Raw genomic sequence first — 21471 nt, forward strand, 5'->3', positions numbered from 1 at the left:
ACAGTGGGATCGAGTGCACCCTCAGCAAGTTTGCAGATGACACCAAGCTGAGTGGTGCAGCTGGCATGCCTGAGGGACAGGATACCATCCAGAGGGACCTGGACAAGCTCGAGTAGTGGGCTGTATCAAAACAAGCATGGCTAGCAGGTCAAGGGAGATGATTCTGCCCCTCTACTCTGCTCTGATGAGACCCCACCTGGAGTACTGCATCCAGCTCTGGAGCCCCCAGCACAGGAAAGACATGGACCTGTTGGAGGTGGTCCAGAGGAGGGCCACAAAAACGATCTGAGGGCTGGAACACCTCTCCTATGAGGACAGGCTGAGAGAGTTGGGGTTGTTCAGCCTGGAGAAGAGAAAGCTCAAGGGAAACCTTATTGCAGGCTTTCAGTACTTAACGGGGGCTTATAAGAAAAATGGGGACTGTTGCAATAGGACAAGGGGTAATGGTTTTAAACTAAAAGAGGGTAGATTTAGACTAGATACAAGGAAGAAGTGTTTTACAATGAGTGTGGCAAATCACTGGACCAGGCTGCCCAGAGAGGTGGTAGATGCCCCATCCCTGGAAACATCCAAGGTCAGGTTGGATGGGGCTCTCAGCAATCTGATCTAGTTGAAGCTGTCCCTGCTCATTGCTGCAGGGCTGGATTAGATGACCTTTGAAGGCCTCTTCCAACCTAAACTATTCTGTGATTCTATGATACATACTACATAGCTTTATAGAAGTATACAATAAAGTAAGAGCTTTGGATACCTCATAGATTACTAACAGCAGCGGGAATGATACAGCCGTTACCTGATGTGACCTTTTGTACCACACAGATGAATGCTACACACAGCTCAGCTCAGCACAGAGTATGCACTATATGTGTATACAGTATATACACATACTATATATAGTGTATATACCAACGCAGAATATACTCTGCTTACATACATAAATATAAAAAGCAGCAAAGCTGCTGATGTGAATCTCAGCATGGAATCTGTCCCCAGTACTTTATGAAGCCTCAGAAGGGCTCAAAATGCCTCATACCACAAAACCTATGAAGAGTCCCTACAGCTCACAGGCCCTTTTGCAATCTAATAAGCAAACCCAGTTAGCAATTAGATGCTATCTCCCCTCTTTGCTCCACTTCCAGAAGTGACTACAAAACAAAAAAAAAACCCTAACACGTTGCTGACAGGAGGGAAAATGTAGCCAAGGGGATGAAAAACAAACATTAAGCAAAAATTACTGTAAAGCAGCAAGCAAAGTGCAATGCAGTTTCACACCTCTAGAAGCATGTGCTTTTTCCTATGGGGTAGTGACACCTGGTGGCCCCTATCTTCCACAGGCTCTAAAGGACATGTCCCATCTATAAATGAAATGGTGTTTAGTGTTCCTGAATGCTACTATCGTTTTTAATTTTAAGGGGTAGAGGGAAGAACATAAATTAATAACTTTGCTACCCGCTTTAGCCTTTTAAGCTTTAAGGTGTCTCCCATGCTCCCTATTTACAAAAATTACCAACTCACTATGTCTAATGGAAAAGCCTTGGTAATAGGACAAATTTGTATCCGATAAACTCATAAAATTAATTTTCACTTCACTGGGGTTCAAAGAATTCTGATTTATACTGTCATCAGACCAGAAATCTGTCTCGATTAAACAGTTTTCAAAATTAAAGGGCACACACCATTCCCTTATCTGACTGGTATAATTTTATGCTCTATTTGAAATTAAAAGTACAAAAGCAAAGGGATACTGGGACAGAACATCAGCCCAGACTCATGCGCATCTGTGATAAAAATAACTTTGCTATCTTAATAAAGATAAGTATTTAACAATTCAAAAAATTAAGAATGCCTGGAAACCCTCAGTTGATTTCAAGCACTGGAATTTTGATAAGTTTCCAGTTATATATGAGTCCATACTGTTTCCTCACGAGGATCCCATCCTCACTCGATGCTAACAAAACTGTTATTTCATTCTCTCCTCACCTTCCACTGCAGCACATAAATGCCTTAAAACAAGCACTGACAGCCCTTACTTCCCAGGTGTCCTGTATTAATATTTTCACTTGTACTTTACAAAATGTAAGCAAATTTTGTCTATATATATTCACTAATTTGGAGACTTATTTTGAGCCAAATAAACTCAGTTTCATCTCATCGCTCAACCTGGACACTAAGATCATTATTCTTGGTTCCCTACAGCTAATGAGGAGACACACACTGCCTGCAGAGAGCAGTGTGTCCCACATAGTAGCTGTCATTGCTCATACTGGAACATACAATTTTGTTTGTTTTCTACTCACAATACATTACTAAGAAGCTGGTGTTCATTTTAATTCAGAAGCATTGTCCCAGAAATTACATCAATAGGCAGCTATAGCTAACATACCTTTAAATTCTGATGTGAGGATGCTTCATCAAACAACACTTGTCCATGTTCATGTACATACAGATATGAGTGTGTATACATGTTTAATTCATTGCTTCCTTTCCCAAATTTTAATCACCCTTAACCTGTGAGCCCTCAACGCCCTGTAGAAGTGGTATGCACACTGTACTGCCAGATAATCCCATCCTCAGAGCCAGCTGTACTGCTTTTAGTGAGGTGTTTGCCTAGTTTTACATGTCTACTCCTTTGGCGTCAGTGACAGAAATAGAAGCAACCAGTGTCCCAGCACCATATTACCTCATGGCTGAAATGTAATAAACTTAGGCTATAAGCACACTTCACTATTACAATAAAGTGTTCAGGCACAGGTGCTGGGAGAAAGTAAGTGCTCAGACTCTCCTTCACTAAGCAAACTGGCCTGGCAGTTTCAGACATCCCCACTTGCCCAGCTGTTTCCTTAGTGCTCCTCTGCCAGGTATTAACATTTGCACAGCAGAAAGTCAGACAAGAAAATATAAGCATAAGCCTCAGACATTCCAGAACAGGATGCCTCAGCAGACGCTTTCACCAACAGTTTAACCTACTAAGCTGCACTCTGGAGTGGTTGGGGCATGAGTACGTGCTTTCCGCATCAAGATGTCCAGTGGCAGCCAGTCAAAGTACAAAAAATGAAGGACAAAGAAGTTTCATTAGGGACAGGTCATGCCACTAAGCACTGACCTGGGAGTCAGAGAATACGAGTACTATGCCTGGCTCCACCATTAACCCACACAAACTCGAGCAGGGCACTTGACTGTTTGCCTCCCTCTCCTTTCCCAAGCTTTGTCTGGATACATGCCAAACAGTCTTGGAAGGAACTGTCCCCTGCTAGGTTTGTGTAAGGCACAACAAGACTCCTCTAGGTGACTGCAATTAAAACAAGAGTCAGATCTATTCCAGAGTACTGATCTGCTGTTCTACATCAGCAGTTCACAAACTTTTCACTATGAGAGATACAGTGCTACGGATCATTTAAATTATATAACCCTACATTACATACGTTTTTCGTCTAGCTTTTGTACCAGCCATCTTCTCCTAATACTCTATGTCATCTTTGGAGTCATTCCACAAAATCTGTGGCTCTTTTTTTCATGCATAATCAGATCCCCTTAGAAACTGATGCTCTCAGCAACATATTAACCAAATTCTAAACAAACCATTCACTGTATTTACAGCTACTCACTACAGCTATTCTGCATCATCAAGGAAGACAAAAAGATTACAATATTGACTGCAATGAATCATCATCCCTCTTCCAATCAAAACCACATTTATATACAAAACTTCTGATCTGATCTTCTCTCTGCTTCCAGCTGACAATCCTACTTCAAGTCAACAACTGCCAGCATTCGTTAACTCTTAAGACCTTACTGTACCGGCATCTGAGATTGTCAGACCAGTGAAAAAAATATGTCCTGAATATACCCTGCAAAAGCATATAATCAAATTCAAGTAATTCTAGTGTTAAGTACCTACAATCAGATTAGGAAGGTATTCTGAATAATGCATTGCGTTATGAACCCTGACTTTTAAAATCCAATTACTGCTGTTCCCAACAAATAGCTAAACTCATTATTCCAGCTCTGGTAGGACAACTTAGCCAGGAAAGAGTTGCAATGCTAAAACTGAAGTGCAACCTTAAGATCCAGAGGGGGAAAAAAAAAAAAAAAAAAAAAAAAAAAAAAAAAAAAGAGAGTTTTAATTTTTAATGCATGTCCTTAAATCACTGAGGCTTATAATGCAGTTTATTGCCTGCTGCCAGAGTTCTCTGGAAGGCTACGTGTTATGGCATGCAGGTTAGTTAAAGTGGGAGAAGGTAAGTCAGGTTAGAACCTCAGTGTTTGCATTACAAACTGCTGTTTCTCATCTTTCAGTTCTTATTAAGTCTTAAGAGAAAGCTTAAGCATATGGATGCCTAGAACAGCTCAAAAAATGCTTCACTGGTCAGTTTTGGAGATGCACTTTTCAGGGGGGACAAATGGGCCTCCTCTGTTTTATCAGGACATTTGTCACATCATTGTGATACTGCTTGTTACACAGAAATACTAGATAATTAGATGTGTGCACACAGGAAGGCATAAGGACAGAAGATTCTCTTCTTTGTTACATATCGTGCTTAACCCAGGCGAGTCTCTAGCACAGGGTTCTTCAATCTTTCTATCATGAATTAAACCCGTGCTTTGTGTGTGTCTGTTAAACACATGTTGCACAACTTGGGACTGCCAGGGAGAAGAGTACAAGCAGCAGTTCTCAGCTGGGACAGAAGCAGCTCCCTGCAGGTATCTCACTGCTTCATGGCAGAATGAGCCAGGATTCAGCACAGTCTTAGAGTAGCCCAGCAAAATGGGCCCCACTGCTTCCTTTTTCTGCTCACCAAAATCCTGGAGTCCTCACCCCACGTTTGCTCTCCTGCTGGTTTTGTGGTGAGGTCCCAGCACAGAAACTGGTCTTGAACTGCTGGACAAGTGTTTGTGGTTCAAAGTTAGTCATACCCATGCTTAGGGATACTGGTTTATTCTACAGCTTGCCAGACAGAGGAGATCCTAGGCTGATCAGTGCCAGTGCGGTAAGACCACACTATCAGCTGAACAAACACGTAACAATGAAATCCACAGCCCCCAAAGTTAACAAGTTACCACCAGTACTGACAGTTCTCCACTAAGCAAAATTAAGAATGACGACTCCAGGCTTTGTTAACCATGGTTGCAAAGATAGCTGTGAATTGTGTAAGCCAAATACATCTACAGCAAGGGTACTTGAAAGCAAAACCAGCAGCCTCCAGTTCAAAGAGCCTGTCCATGAAATACCATCTTTAACTAAGCTCCGTGATCCCTCTATTCTGCCCTCAAGACTCTGCACAAGACCTTTTGGGTGTATTTTAATGAGGACCATGCTTCCTTGTCTTTTTTCCATAGGTCATGTGTAGGTACTGGAAGAATTTTAAGTTAGGTAAGAGGATTTTTTGTTTCAAATTTTAAGTTTGACTGCTTTGACCCTGATTAAATGCTGATATATCCTAGAAGTTGCAAAATAATACCAGAGAATAAAAAATTTAGTAAATATTACCATAATGCTTTTGATCTCAAGAAAAAAAATTCTAAAATGTTCCAGTATAAATACTTGACCAGAACACATACTGTTTTGTAAAGCTGTGCTTTCAGGCGATATGAGTTGTATTCCATTTTTCTCTTCTCTTCCTCTCGCTTCTTCTGCACTTCTGGAAGCTGCTCATAGATCCTTAAGTGTAAATACAAAAAGTCAAAAATAGTGACTTGGAAGGAAGTTATTGATATTAAAAAAACCCACATCCTCTGTTTTATGTTCACATTCTGTTAAAGGCTACTAGCCAACCACATCATAGAAAAATTTATTTGGGGGTTTACTAGTGTCACACACGGAAAATGTGGAATACATAGCAGTTGTGATACCGGAAATTCCCACATGCCATAATGTCTTTCTCTTACAAGCAGCACCTTCTAAAAGCAATATTTATAACATTAAAATGACCATAGAGCTGCTATGATTACCCAGCTGCAAAAGGTAGAGCTTCAATATCTTCAGCACAGAATAGCCCCACTGCTTCTCTGTGCTGGTTATGCTGATTCCGAGTAACACGTTTATCCATTGATAGCAATACCTTTATCACAAGAATAACCTGATTTAAGCTATTTAGGCATCTTTTCAAAATTTCAATATTTTCCGCATTCAACAGTGTCACCCTGTTTAGGCAAATGCTTTGTCTTCTCCAGTGCTGAACTCCTCCCATACCAGAACCAAACAGCAAGGGATACTTTCAACCGAATAGAAGGTGACTGGTGCTCAGTACAGACTCAGTGCACTATTCTAGTCTGTCTTACACGCCACCATCTAAAGGAGGGGCCTGACATCTAGGATGGCAGTGTATTACTCACACCGCCTTCCCCACATCTTCCTTTGAGATCATTAAGGAAGAAATATGCAGCTTCAAAAACACTGAGGTTTATGGGAGGTGGAAATTAATGATGTTCAAAAATTTCAGTCATATGTAATACTTAAAGCAAAAGAGATCTTGCTATAACTCCTTTCTTAACATGCTGATTTGATAATCAGCAAAGAGAAAGCAAACAAACAAACTCATTACAGATACAATACACTCTTTTAGAGACTGTTTCATTCTTAAGTCAATATCATATCTTTGCATAATTACTGTTGGCACTTTCAATATTTTTAAAGACATCTATGCCTTCAACTCATGTTATCTGAAAGTACTACAACACACTCCATTTTGAACATTGCAAATCAATGCAGCCCACCAGCCGGGGGGGGGCATCTTTGACAGTTCTCTTGGTACTAATTCCAGCAGGAAAACAAGTAATACTTCAGATTGGCAAGAGAAGTGATGGAGGCAAATGTCTATCAGTTTGCACCCATTTGCTATTTAGTCAGTGCAAGTTAGGTGTCACTTGCATATTTCAAAGGAGAGAAAGATGAGAAGTTAGCTGGAAAACAAAGTAATAGGAAGCTGTACGATAATGAGTAAGTAAGTAGGCAGAACCAAGAAAGCAGGGACCAAATACAAATCTCTGTACTGAATATTATCTCCTGTCTAATTCACCAGCATCAGCTAGGGAGAGCCATATACATTTGTAGCTTCTACTGTCCCCCAAGCAAATGTGTTTACCAGTCCATCAGACGTCACAGTGGAACTGATGAGCAAGCAAATACACATCCAACACCAAAAAAAGTAGTAAAAAAAAAAATTGGCAACTGCACTTCTTTCAGTAACCTACCTTCCTGTGTATCCCTATTTTTCTACTCTGCAGCTGCTCTTAGGAGATCATCTTTTCTAAAAATGTCACTACACATATTACCACTACAGAAAAGAGGAAATAATTCACCTCTTGATGTTTATTTTATTCCTCTCATGCTTTGCTGGAAGGCAGCAGAGGATGCTAGGTCCATGCATGTGCCACTGGATGGGGGCAGGGATACCACCAAGATTTGGGGTTTTCCTTTGATACCATCTCACCACTCTTTAAAGCCTTTTGACATTCTAGGGCTCCCCTCAACAAAAGATCAAGATTTACCCTTCACAAATCATCCCACCCTAAAGATGTTTAGAACATGAAGTGAGCAATGCAGAATTGCAGGGTAAATTCCTTGAAAATTGTTTTCATTACCTCTAGCTAACTCACCATGAGAAATTCCATTTATATCCTCGGAGAAAAAGAAAAAGCTTCTGCACTCATTATAGGTGTGGATTTCAAAAGAATGGTACAGAATAAATTACTTCTCAGCTCCAACTGAGAGCTGCAGTATGAAAGCAGCAAGAATAAAAAAAAGTCACCAAGTGTGACTGCCCAGATCAGTCTCCACAGAAGAGTGTTGACTTTGGTTACTAGGAAATCAGAGTTTCTGAAAATACATGAGTTCAGATACATCAACCTCACCATCCAAGTGACCCGAACCCTCTACTCCAGCTAAAACACGTGGAGATGCTTTCCTTGGGGAACTGACGTATTTACCCTACGTACCACTTCTGCCACCTCTCTATTAATGCTCTAAAAATACTCCCAAATGCCAAAGGCTATTGAAATAAAACATTCTTTTTGAACTCTCCCAGCACATATATCAAGGGGTTTCTTCTGTATATTGCATATTCCAGTAGATATTTTGTGGAATCACAGTGTGACTTAGGCTGGCAAGGACCTCCAGAGGTCACCTAGTCCAACCTTTTGCTTGAAGCAGGGCTCACTTCAAGGCTAGATCAGGTTGCGCAGGCTTCATCCTGTCAACTTGTGACTATTTCCAACGATGGAGATTCAACCACCTTTGCGGGTCCCGGTCCAGCCCTTCACCATCCTCTTCATAAAAAAAGTGATTTCCTTGTCTCCAGTTAGAATTTCTCCTTACTGTAACATCACCACTGCTGCTTGTCCTGTCACTGTGCACCTCCAAGACGAGTCTTCCTCTTTCTTTCTCTAAGCCCTCCTTCTGGCAGGGAAGCACCACTGCCAGATCCTCACCTTCAGTCTCCTCCTCCTCAGGCCAAACAAACCCAGCCTCTGCAGCTTCTCCTCATGCAGCACATGCTCCAGTCTCCTGAGTGTCTTGGTGGCCTCCACCAGAGGCAGGCCTCTCTCTTGTAGTGACAGTTCAGAACAGGAAAGAGGTTCCAGCTGTGGCCCCATCAGTGCCAAGCAGAGGTAATACCCACTTCCCTGCAGTGAGTAGCTGGCCTTCATCCCTGCAAGAGCATACTGACAACTCGTGTTCAATCTGCTGTTCACCAGCTGTCAGGCCCCCAAGACCATTTCCAGAAGGGCCACTCCCTGGACAATCTGTCCTCAGACACTGCCAAGTGGGGTGTCCTTGGCAGGAGGGGGGTGTGTTTGTCCCAAGGAGAGACTTTGTATTTGTCATTGTTGAACTTCATGAGATTGCTCTTGGCCCTTTCCCCCAGCCTGCAGAGATCTCTAGAAACTGCAGACCTACTCTCCAGCATACTGACTGGTCCTCCCAGTTTGGTGTCACCTGTAAATCCATTGAGATGCTCTCCATCCCATTGCGACTACCCATTAAGATGCTGTGAAACAGTCCCAGCCCACAGCATTGCCCCTTTCACATAGCACAAACCCTTCCCTCAATATAGCATGTACATTCCAAAACTTCAATGCAACAAAGCACTTACATATATGCTGAAATCCCAACTACTTAAATATCCTTTGCCTCAGAGTATACTCTTGATCTTTGTTCTGACTCTGAAATAACTTACAGTATCATTGTATCTTTATGTAATTTTACAGGTTATCAGAGATGACTTCATGAGTCTTATTTAAATATTTATGCTGTTTCTCAACTAGTACTCTTCCAAACCACCTCCCCTTGACCCCACTACCATTTCAGAATACAGCTGCAATAGGCTCCATTTTTTTATTACATCTTCACATGCTCTCTCTGTAGCACAGGCATTCAAAATGTTTACTACACTGCTAGTGTGCACTTTATATATGAATTACTTGAATCAAAAATAAGGCAAAATCTATCATAAGGTGGTTTTCATCAAGGGTAAAAGCTTCCATATTCCTTTGAGAGTAGTTATTTCTTATATTAAGCTACTTTCATTTGGTGAAACAATGCCTTACTTCCCACACCAGTTACCTAGTTTGTTAATGTTTAAAACGATACAGACACTCCAGTGGCCCACACCCTACATTTCTGCTTCTTTTGGGATCCAGTACTTGCACAGTCTGATGTAGTGCCTGGACGGCAGATACTGCAGCAGAACACTCAGATTTAGTTACAGAAATAATTTTTTAAAAATGATCTTGTTTCTTGGATTTCTTATATAGGTGCTTTCTCCCTCTGATAAGGTGCCTGCATCTTGCACTGAAAAAGCTGAATTCTTTGACTGCAGATACAATTCATTCATTTTTCCTACCCATTTACTCAGGTCACTTATCTACCTGAAACAAGATTTTCTTAACCTTACCGTTTAGATCTTTGAACCATTTCACTCTTTGGAATTGTTCTTCTCTTTTCTCTAATCAGAAAACCTAAATGGAAAATTTTGAGATAAGAGAATGAAAAGTCTACTTCTCACAAAGAATATTACTGCAGTGAGTCCTTTTTAAGTTATGGATTCTTATACACAATAACGTTAAATAATTGTAATGTTTTTATTGAAAATACACCCTTAAGTATAATGTGGAAAATCATTAATTCCTATAGAACATAAAAAGCAGAACCATGAAGGTACCTCTGTCAGACAGCATGTGACTTGCATTCCTGTAGCCCTTTCTCTTCTCCGGAGGATTAAATAGCTCTTCTCGTTCGGACTGCAGTACGCTCTGTACCCTCCTTTCCTCCATTACAAGCTTCAGATGCTTCACACGCTCTCTAGAGCGGGAGATGAAATCAGGGCGATGCACCGCAAGAGCCTCCTGAAATGGGATGACACAAAGCAAAGTGTGAAGTGGCCAGACTGTCTCCCGAGGGCTGGAAAGGAATAATCAAGATATCTAACACCATTACCGAAGCATGGGAAAAAAAAAATCCCAAAGTAGTATTTGGTATCACACACAAAATGTTGTAGCCTTAATGCTGGGTAGATACTCAGAGATCTTGTTTAACAAGCTATATGTCAACAAATAGAAGACTAACTGGCCAAAATGAAAGAAAAAAAAAAAAGCTAAAATAATTAGCAAAAGGGACACAAATCTTTTCTCAAAAAAAGCATAGCAAAGTCCACAAAGTTGAGCCCATAGAAGATTCTGTAACTTATTACAGCCTCCTGTGGTATAAATCGGGGGGCACATCAACATTAGCAATTCATTTTGGATCAGAAGTGGAATTTTAAAAGCGATCTCCTACTACCTGTGGTTTGCCACACTTCAATTTCCATCACAGAGCAGTCTCTGAGAACATGAGCAGATGCAACTGAACTAAATGAAACTTCTGAAGTGCACCTAAATTAGCACCTCCTAATTTGGATTTCACTTGCTGTGGACAAACTTTTTCAAAAATATTTCTGTACACTACCATCTGTATTTTTCCACAGATATTGAGTGATCACACTTGATCTGAAGTGTACACCATGTACGCATGTGTATGTATATACACACACATACAGTGTTAGCACTATATGAATTAAAGCTCATTTAATCACTTACTATGTACATCACAGAGTATTATTTTTACATGGAAGCAAGTATGACTTGACATTATGTCAGCTACTTTCTCTCTAGTTCCTAAAGAAAAATTATTTAAGCCCTAAAATATTAGGTCAATTCAAACAGATTAGCATATTGTAGAAAGCCAGATTAACATAACCAAACAGGATTAAGAAATTCATTGGTTTTCTTGGTTTTGCTATTTATTTATTTTTTAACTTTTTTGTTAAGTAGGAGTGGTCTGTAACATGTTGACTTCCACTGATTATAAAGGTGAAATAACAAAAGAAAAAAATAAAACAAAAAAAGGAAGAAAATGTGTTCCCACAAGATTCAGCATTACTCCTGAAATCCTACTGAGATCCCAGCAGCCTTATAGCACAGAGTGCCTTTACCTGTAGCGTAAGCTTCACAAACGGTCGTAAGGACCTGTTCTCAGCATCTCTTTCCAGAACTGCTGGCTGAATCACGTTGATGTGCTGCTGCTCTTGCCAGTTCTTCTCTCGGAGAGGCTCTCTCCAAGGCTTTGTGCTGGTCAATGGTTCAAACCAAGAGGGACCAGGACCAGAAAAGGAATTGGAATGGTTTTCCTTCCTAGATTCAGATTTCAAGTCTTCTGCTTGGACAAACCATGACATTCCTGTTAAAACGGCCACAAAAGATAATTAAGATATGTAGACAACACACGTGCCTATTTTTCATCTATGTCTCACAGCCTTACCTAAACACAATCAGTGGCCTAACACTGCAATAAATACTCACTTCAGTTTAATAAGATGGGACTCCATAGCAGACACCTTTGGCAGTTTCAAAATAATTCCTTTGCCAAGTGTCAAAAAAACAGCAAATCTTTATCAAACCACACTTTTAAAAAGGCACAAAATAGCTTAGTTTGCAAGTTTCTCTCTCTATAGAAAGAATACTTATCAGCAATTACACATTTTTAAGGAACCTCTGTGCTGTTCTAAGCCCTATATTTTTTAATAGATGTTTTTGAAGATCAAATGATTTACATCTTCTAAATTTTAAATATGTATACAAGAATTAGATTAGTCACAGTTTACATACATAAAGGGATTCGAATACATCACCTAGTACTGCGAACAGATATTCTAAATTTTCTAAATTAAACCAGTATGAGAGAGAATGATTTGTCCCTACAACAACAATGATGCCTAAGGAAAACATTTTTAAACATTTGATCACGATATTATGAAGACTGACAGGAAATTTGGAAAAAAAACAAAACAAAACAAAGCACAACTCAAAATAAACCATCAGTCAAGAGGCTACACCATCAGCCCAAAAATGCAACTTTAGCTAAAAGAGGGAGACAAGTCTAGTTCTTCTGGTACCACAATCTTCCCTCAAGCATTCCCAAAGAAATACTTGTTCTTTGAAGCCTCAGTACATGAAACAGTAAATACAGTTTACGGTGACCAGTTACACAGAGCTTAACAGAACCTTTTATACCTTGAAAAATCAAAATTAAGTGTCTACGTGATTCCCATCTCATTCATCTTTTCTTGTATTATTCCTTGCTTTCTACTTACTACCTTTGCTGTCTAGGTTGCTTGGTTGAAAATGCCATCATAATAGAACGCTAGAAAGCTCACTTGACATAGTGTTTTTGTTTAAAATTCATTGATTAAAAACAGAATAAGAACTGACTGTACTAGTGTATTACTCTGCGTCCTAGCAAATCCTCCTCACATATTTTGCTAGTTGCTGTTGAGACATAGAGCTTTTCTGGTCTACAGAGAAAGTGTATTTTGGACTGACCTTGTGGTAAATGCAGCCTGTTCCTTTTCACCCTTTTCTCCACAGAAAAATTGCCTGGCTGTCCCTTCTGCTTATCCTTGCTTCCTGCTGCCTGATGATCTGTGACCGTGCCATCTGACTCTCCAAAAATACCATCAACACAATGCCAGGGTTCCTGGGGCCACTGATTTGGCTGACTAGATCTTGGGGTAGGAAAAGTCACACCAACATCTCGAGTGTTTTTCTTAGTTGCGCTGTTCACAATCTCCAAGTCTCCTGTAGTTGAAAACAAAGCAGTAACATCTTATTCCAGAGCAGCTGGAAGTACTTCAACATCAGCACGTGTGACATGCGTAGTTCAGGGGGTAACCCTCAATTTTAACTTCAAGGGTGAAGGATCACTTTCTTTACTCCCATCTTCCAAAAGGAAAATCTTTTATATTCCCACTTCCAATTCAAGGAGGGTTTACAGTGACTCAAAATTGTTACTATACAATAATCTGAGTAAAATTCAAGTGGTGTAAAGCAAGCACCCCAAGCAAAGCAAGCATATATACATATGGGGATGGGAACTAAACTTGAACCAGCTATGCCCCTTGATGGGGACCTGAGTTGACTGTGTAAAGAGTCAACTTCAAATCTGCTGCTGAAAGACACAACGGCAGGTCAGCATACAGCTTTACCTTTTGGACAATGGAACTGCACGTTTTTCTAGACCTGTTAGCTTACGCAGTGCATCCCATACAAAATAATGTTTTAGCTATAGAGGATTGGTTTGCTCACAGCACTACAAATATTTAACAGAAACATATAAAGTGGAAGATGTCAACTAACATTCAAAAAGTCATAACATGATCTTGAAAACAAGCCATGAAAATACTTTTGTGATTCAATCCACTTGCACACGGAAAAAAAAAAAAACAGGAATAAATAAATAATTGATATGTCTGATGAATAAAACAAAGCCATTACTTAATCTTATAATGGCAACTTGGCGTGTAAATGACAGCAATGAAGAAACTGATAATTGCCACCAGAAAAACCCAAATGCAGAACTGCACTAGTCCAGGATCAGCTTATGTTTTAAATAGAATATAACATCCTAAATATTACCAAGAAGAATATGAAACACTGCAGTTGCCTTCTGAAACAGCATATGCCTACAAAATGTATTCTGCAAGTAACATGTCTTGCGGAGAAAAAAATATATAAAAAATATCATTAGTCCACCTTTATTATTGAAATGGATCAGAAGCTTAGGTTAATAAACTTGTAAGTAAGTGATAAAACTGGGTACTACTCAAGCAGACCAAGAAAGGAAATGAAATGGCTCATTTTAATTAGAACATAACATCTTTCTCTAAAAGCATTCAAAGTGAATTTGAAGAACGTTGCGTGTACATACCCATCACCAGAAACACACAACAGACTTTGGAGAACAGTTTCCAAAGAGATGAAAGGCAGAAGCAAACACAGACAAGTCTGGAATTCAACAGCTCACCTGCTTGGATACCTTTGTTTAGCATACGTGTCCGTCGCTTGTTACTAAGAGCAGAGCTTGGTCCCCAAGAACTGCTGCTTGCAGAAGCTGAATCCAATGAAAGGGAGATTGCCTTCTAGGAAAAAAAAAAAAAAAAAAAAAAAAAAAAACAAGAAAGGCAACAGAAACTCCTGAAATACTAAGCAAAATGAACAGAAAGTAGGTTTTAAACAGCAAAAAAAGTTATAGCCATCACTCTTTACTTGTACCTTGATTCTATTATTATTTAGATATTTATCACAGGCTGATCAGTGTCTCTTATTGCTGTGCCACACAACAGTCAGCCTTGACTTTATCCTCATGCCCCAATGCACTTTCTGCACCCTGTTCTAGTGAGAAGAGTGTGCGGTTTTTGGAGGCAAGAGCCTGTCTGTGATCAGATTCTGTACAGTGATGAGCATCCTCCAATTCGTTTGTCCAAAGTTCCTGAGACGATGTGGCCTGCCAAGACAGGCTTATAATAACCCTTTGCTGTGGGGCAAGATCATCTGTTAGCTGTACTTTCACGAAAGACCGCAAAGTCTGTGAAATATTTCTGCTTTGGAAAGAGGAAGAATAAACATCTAAACCGAATCCTACATTCCTACCCAAAAGCCTTTAAAAGGTTGCTGCATTTGCTGGAGGGACAAACTGTCTTGAAAGATTAACAGGTTGCTTTATAAATTCACATTGAACTCCAGTTCTGTACCACTGGCATGGAAGAGCAAAGTCCTTTCAAAACATGGGAAATTCTCTCACCCTGTGATCCTCATTACACAAAGTTCTCCAGGTGGAGAAAACTAAACTCAATAAAAACAAGAAAAAGGAGACACGTGGTAAGATCATGGCTTAGGCAAAACACTAATTTCACCTCTTCACCATTTACGCAAATAGAAGTTCCAGCTGCAGGAATGTAAGCAGCACAACTTTGTTATAATAAACTAATCTAAATTTATGATATGTTATAACTTTACAGCCATTTAAAAAGGAATATACTCTGTAAGTGTAATGCATCTAGTCCACAAGCTTTTTGGTTATATACAACAGAGAGAAGGTTAGTGCTTTATTAACAGCAATTAACTGACAGTGTTTCCCCAGGCTTCAAATCCAACAGTGCGGCACAGACCAATCTCTGCAACTCTGCTGAATTTAATTTTTAATTATGAAACAGATTATTTTTTTTCCTGGATCATAGCAATTAGTATCCTATTAGTAACTCATAATGCCAGCCACGATGGAAATGAACAGAGGCTTTTTTATTACCTTTTTATTGAACCTCTGCTATCACTACTTCAATGCAAAGCAATTTCATTTCAACATTAAAAGGAGGCAATTTTTACTCTCATGCATAGTGGCAAGAACTGGTTTTTAGTTTCATAAAACTATTTCAACTCTAGTAGACTGCACTAGACAGATGTAGTAGATATGTATCTTCTTTCAGAGAACAGAAGCAAATTTGAATATGTGCTCAGCAAAAAGGAAGACAGTATAAAGTAAGGAAAAAAAAACAAGATAACCCATTTACATGCACATGCATATCAGCCCACAGAAATAAGTTTAAGCAGCCATTCAATACTGAATATTGACATGCATATTCCTATTTGGACTAGAATATTCAGTTCAGTGCTTTCAAAGCCCTTCAGCAGCTGAACAGCGCAACCTTTAGCTTTGTACCTGCTACCAGATGGCAGCTTGAAGAGTGCTTTAGAAATAACAGAAACTGGAATAGATAAAAGCCTTCTGGGATGCGTTCAGCATCTATAAATAAAAAAAAGCTGTAACCAAGTTTTCTGGAAGCAGAGCTGACAATAGGCTCCCATAAAAAACTGAGCTACAAAATCCAGCACTCGCCTGAAAGATTTGTACAGTAGTCTCTCTAGGAGTAGGGCTTATGCTATAAAGCAAATATCTGTCTCTAAACCAGATATTTGCAACTAAAATAAAAACAAAACAAAACAAAACACTTCTTGAATTCTGTTCTGCCAAGCATCACAGAAATTACCAAACTTTGGATTTTAAAATTAAGTTTGCCATTTTGCCATCAATTTTCTCTCACTCTCTCACTCCTTATTTGAGATGGGTCATGTGTCTATATGTATTTTTAAAAAAGAACACTACATCAGCAGATAAAAGACACTACTTTCTAAAGCCATAAGCGTTCAATGCAACATCAAGCACCGGGAATAGTGAGTCTTTATTCTCATATAAGTATTACTGCAATCAGTTATCTCGTGGGTGATTTTAACAGGCAAAAGACCTGATAATGTTTTTACGGTCCAGATATTGAAAGATTAGTCTTATGAGTGGAATATGGAATAAAATAATCTTCTAAATACTGCAACCATGCAAGAAATGTTGGATCCTAATTTCATTGTTAGATGGTCAGAATTAATATTAATTAATATTAACGGTCCTAATGTTGCAAAGTTTATGACAATTTCATTTTACCTTTAAATAAGTATTATAAATAAAAATATTAATAAAAATCTTTTTTAAGCCATCCTTATTCCTGGAAAGGCAGAGGACTTGTTTGAGCTACTTAAATCAAAGACAGAAGAATACCTTGTAAACAACACACTGTGAAATTTTAGATGATTCTCCAAATAACAAACTCTACTATTGTACAGCAGTTTAAGAGCTCCTATAAATATTAGTTAAACTTGTCTTTTGGTCTAACTGGCCACATACCTGGATCTCTTTCCTTTTCCTGTGTCTCTCAGAAGTAACCTTTGGATATTCTACACCCACTGCTTTGCCACTTCCCTTGTTCCACTTTTCAGAGCGAATTTTCTGGTGGTTGATGGTACAATAAAGCTGGGAGAGTCTTGGTGACACCCGCACTCTTTCATGCCCAAAAGCCCTGATCAGCCTGGCTGTGTCAATGGTGGAAATGGAACTGCTCACCTCAGTCTGAGTAGCAGTTTCCATCTCTGTTTGGGTCACAGCATCTGATTCTGAGGTGGTAGAACTGATCGTGGTACCATGATCTCCACTAAGCCTTGTCTCTGAGGAAGTGTCACTAGGAGTTTCCAAGTACTGCTGGTGCTCCAAAATTTTATTCATGTGGCAGACAATTTTCTCTCCTGGCCTATTTTTCCTGAGCTCAACAAGGCTATTTTTATCATGGGTGATACGTGGTCTTTCTTCAACATGTGTTGCATTAGGCTCTAATGTACTTTCAGACATGCTCTTTTCTGGCAGTCTTATTTTCTTCTGCCCTCTTCCCTTAATTTCCCTTTCAGAAATGTTCTTTTCAGATTTTGTTGTTATTAGTGTATGCTTAATGGGATTCTGGAGGACCCTGGCCAATCTATCGAGGCGTTCAACAAGGGACAGCTCACCATTACTCCTAAAATCATGGTGCTGGTGTCTCTTCTGGCATTCCAAAAACTTAACCCAGAGTTCATCTAAGCTACCACTGGAGTGGGTTCTGTTTCTCGGTGACAGGTCTTTCTCCACAGTCTCATTGAGGCAAGTTGTTTGGCTACACGGCAAAGGATAATTTCTAGCTGCCTTTTGTTCTGCTTCTCTTCTGCCATGTTGAAGTAGGTCCTTCCCTGACGTTTCATTCCCCAAAGATGTGCTAACATTTAGATCCTCATTCTTGCTGTAATCTGCTTCTGCAGTGAGTGGAAAGAATTCATTTTCACTATCTTTTTTATGACAAACAGAGAAAACACGTCGATGACAATGTACTTTCTTCCGATTCTGCAAGATAGCCCTTGAGGAAGGTCTAGCATGTCCAATACCAGAACTGTCTTCTGACAGCTCGCTGTTAGACAGGAAGTAGCTCTCACACATGGGCATTGGATGATGAAGGTAGAACTGTGCAGATTTGAAGACCGAATGAGTGGTTTTTACAGACTTCGAATGATGTGTGTGTTCTAGAAGAGACGAAAAAACTTTAAATTTTTGTTTCTTTACAGGGAAGCAAGTAGCAAACCGCAAATCTTTACCAGGATGATTTTCATCTTAACACTTTCCAATCACTTCAAGGGATTAAAAGCAGGAATCATTGTACCCAAAATGCAGCAAACTTAGAAATGAAGTTTTGGCATTATTAAAAGTATACAAATAATATTTTCTATTGTTTGCAACACAGAATCCAAGGGAATATTATATCCAACTGAATCTGAAGGAGGAATCTAGATACACCACAGGTAAGTAGGCTCCAGACCAAAATTTGGACTGAACCTTTATTTATATTTATGGAAACTCATGATAGAAGCCACAACTCATTTTGCCTCTTCTCAGACAAATGCCCAGGGAGTACAAATGTCCCCTGACGCTATGCCTTAACATCTTCTCCTAACTAACTCAGAACAGCGCTATATATAAGACAACCAATACCACTTTCCGTACAGCTCCTAGAACCATCTCCGATAGCATATCAAGATTTAGTCCTGCTTTGCTTTCAAGCTTAGATGACAGATTTTAATTCAAAGCGGCAGTGAAACCCCCCCAGAACATGCTACTATCTGAAATTACAAAGGACTATATGCAGAAATCCAATTATAAACTCATTTGTAATAGACATACGTCAAGTATGCATGCAGCATGCACTAGCAGGAATATACTTCAAAATAATTTTAAAGTCCTTTGCAATATACTGTTAAAAAAATAATCAAATTTTAGAAAGTAAAAATGTGTTTCTTGTTATGTTCTTTGTATAATGGACTGAATTATATAATGAACCATGAACGCAGAAAGGAGAGATTATAGATACTAGTGCCAGAAGGATTTCCCAGGTCCCTATTCTTACTCCAAGATGTTCTATGCCATTTTAGCCAAGCGTATCATTTAAAGATGCCTTATAGAATAGTAATAGCTTTAATATAAATAGTTAATACAAAAAAAGAATGGTCCACTTACTAATGGTAACATCAGTGACTAGGAATGGAGAGCTGTCAGCAAATGCCTATCAAGCTCCATTAATAGCAGGAATCACACTCATACCAGCTCTTCTCTAGCTCTCCAACATTCCTGCCAAGTTTGGTTTTTTGTTTGTATTTTTGTTTTGTTTCAAACAGTCTTGTTTCCATGATTGTGATCTACTGATGAAGACAGAACTGGAAATAAGGTCTCCCTTTATTCATTTGAGCACACTTTGCCACTGATTCAGCAAAAGGGTGTCAAGTCCCACAACCAAGGAGGAAAATACCTTCCCACCTCATCAAGAATCACAAGCTATGTTTTTATAAAACCTCAATTCCACGTGGGAACAAGTAATGCAAGATAAGCTCAGGAAGGGTTACAATTGCATGAATTCATACTGTCAATACTGCCTCATCAACTTTACTTTTATTTAGTCACTTGTTTTCCTTAGATTTTATACATCTCTTCCCTTCCCAACACAGAGACACGTTCAGTGTGATGTCAAGATCATGAACAGCATGAGCAGACTCAGTCTCACTAACTCTGAAACTGGAGGAATTTGTCTTTCCATACAAGGTCAGTGTTTATATAGTCATGCAAGAGGATTCCTCCACATCCTCCTGACAAATGAGATCAGGCTTGGGAATACTATGCAGAATTTTTGCTATTTCTGTGTTTTTAAAAAGTTACCAACAAAATGGAAGGAATGCAAACAGGCAAAAAATAAAAATAAGTTTATATAGAGAAACTTTTTTAAAAAAATACATAACTTGCATAATTTTAAGCTCTAGACAAGCTCTGTGGGTAGAGGTAATCTTTTATTGGACCATCTAAAAATACAGTTGAAGAAGTCAGAGAAGATTTTAGACATGCAAGTCTTTCTTCAGAAAGCTTGCTTAAATTTCCAACTGTACTGGCTGGTCTCATAAAAGATTATTTCTACTTACGGTTCTTTTCTTGCCTGTGTCTTTAGACCATCACAGCTACAGAAAAATACTATTAGATAATTTTACAGTAGCACTTATGTTCCCCTTCCATTTTATCCAGGCTATTTGGAAAAACAAGGTATCCGCTGATTTCTGCTCCAACATATTTTGTTACTGTAGATTCTTGTTCAGAGACCTCACTTCTATACACACGCTCTTTCTGTAGCTCTACCACCACGACCCAGCATTCTTCTTTCAATTTACCCACAGTGAATGAAGGAAACATTTTTCTGTCTTACTCCACTTACGTGTTTCCATATTCTTGCATTTTATAAATGCTCACAGCGAATTATTTCTTCCATTAGAAAAACTAGGTTAAGACAACATTGTCTTCATTGTTGCACTAATTCAACTATTGGTCCTATGTACACTTATTGAAAAAGTAACATGAAGATAAAATAATGAAGTCCAGTGCGTCTTATGCAATCATCTTAAATTATCTCCTGGAAATAAAAGTTACCTAACGGAAATACCAAAACCTCTCCATTCTGAAGAGAAAAGCTTCACAGAAAGCCGCTTCTAGAGTGAAGAATTAAAATCATCAGAAGGAATCCCCAGCAATACATCAGCACAGCTCTGTGGGGTGACCTGACCCTGGGCATATTGAGCTGCCTGCTTAAAAAGGACAACAATCATCACACTGAGATAGTCCATAAAAATCCATTTCGTTAGTCTCCATGTAACAAGTTTATGTGATACTAAGAAAAATAAATAGGCTCCCCAAAACCCTATGTATGCGAATACCTAGAAGAGAGCAGGAACACTCTAATTCAAAATCCATTAGGCTGTTTTCATATGTTTCATGTCCCATCCCTCATTAACAGACATAATGATACTACCTCCTTGCAACTTGCTCACTCTTTGTGTAATATAGCACATATTGCAAAATACTGTACCGTGCAATAAACAACTTTTCTGAGGAATTAATAGCTGCATTTATGAGAGATGGCAACCACTCAGCGATTTTCTGCTTACAGTTACTTCTGTCCAGGAACAAGATGCATTTCTCAAACACAACAAAAATCCTCATGCCTACTCAGTCTCGAGGAAGTTTATTAACCTCACAAAATGAGGTTTTGTACGAAAGGAGTGTCCATCAGGACTAATTTTAGCTACTGTCATGAGAAACAGTGTCAAAATCATCAGCAAGCATAGCGTAATTTCATTTTGTCATCATTCTCAGCAAATAAACCCTTAAAGTAGGCTATTATAGTATAAAATCCTGACCTTCATCCCTCAGGAGTACCATCCAAGAAG

The 21471-nt window shown here is 39.1% G+C and overlaps 1 protein-coding gene across 6 annotated transcripts in view; it reads right to left on the reverse strand.

Annotated features, from left to right (window-relative positions):
• The window catches only part of ALMS1 (ALMS1 centrosome and basal body associated protein), a 77230-nt gene that overhangs the window by 1800 nt on the left and 53959 nt on the right, over window positions 1-21471 (reverse strand). For 4 of the 6 annotated variants that reach the window (XM_054202651.1, XM_054202653.1, XM_054202647.1 and 1 more), the window contains 7 exons: window positions 17042-18237; window positions 14336-14450; window positions 12856-13110; window positions 11469-11713; window positions 10161-10344; window positions 9894-9957; window positions 5560-5659 (listed from right to left, as the gene is read on the reverse strand). In XM_054202651.1, coding sequence (XP_054058626.1) covers window positions 5560-5659; window positions 9894-9957; window positions 10161-10344; window positions 11469-11713; window positions 12856-13110; window positions 14336-14450; window positions 17042-18237 — 2159 coding nt within the window. The remainder of the gene's footprint in view (window positions 1-5559; window positions 5660-9893; window positions 9958-10160; window positions 10345-11468; window positions 11714-12855; window positions 13111-14335; window positions 14451-17041; window positions 18238-21471) is intronic. The other 2 variants (XM_054202649.1, XM_054202650.1) reach the window with 2 other exon arrangements.

The sequence above is a fragment of the Rissa tridactyla genome, chromosome 5 (genome assembly GCF_028500815.1).
Source record: "Rissa tridactyla isolate bRisTri1 chromosome 5, bRisTri1.patW.cur.20221130, whole genome shotgun sequence".
NCBI classification, from domain to species: Eukaryota; Metazoa; Chordata; class Aves; order Charadriiformes; family Laridae; genus Rissa; species Rissa tridactyla.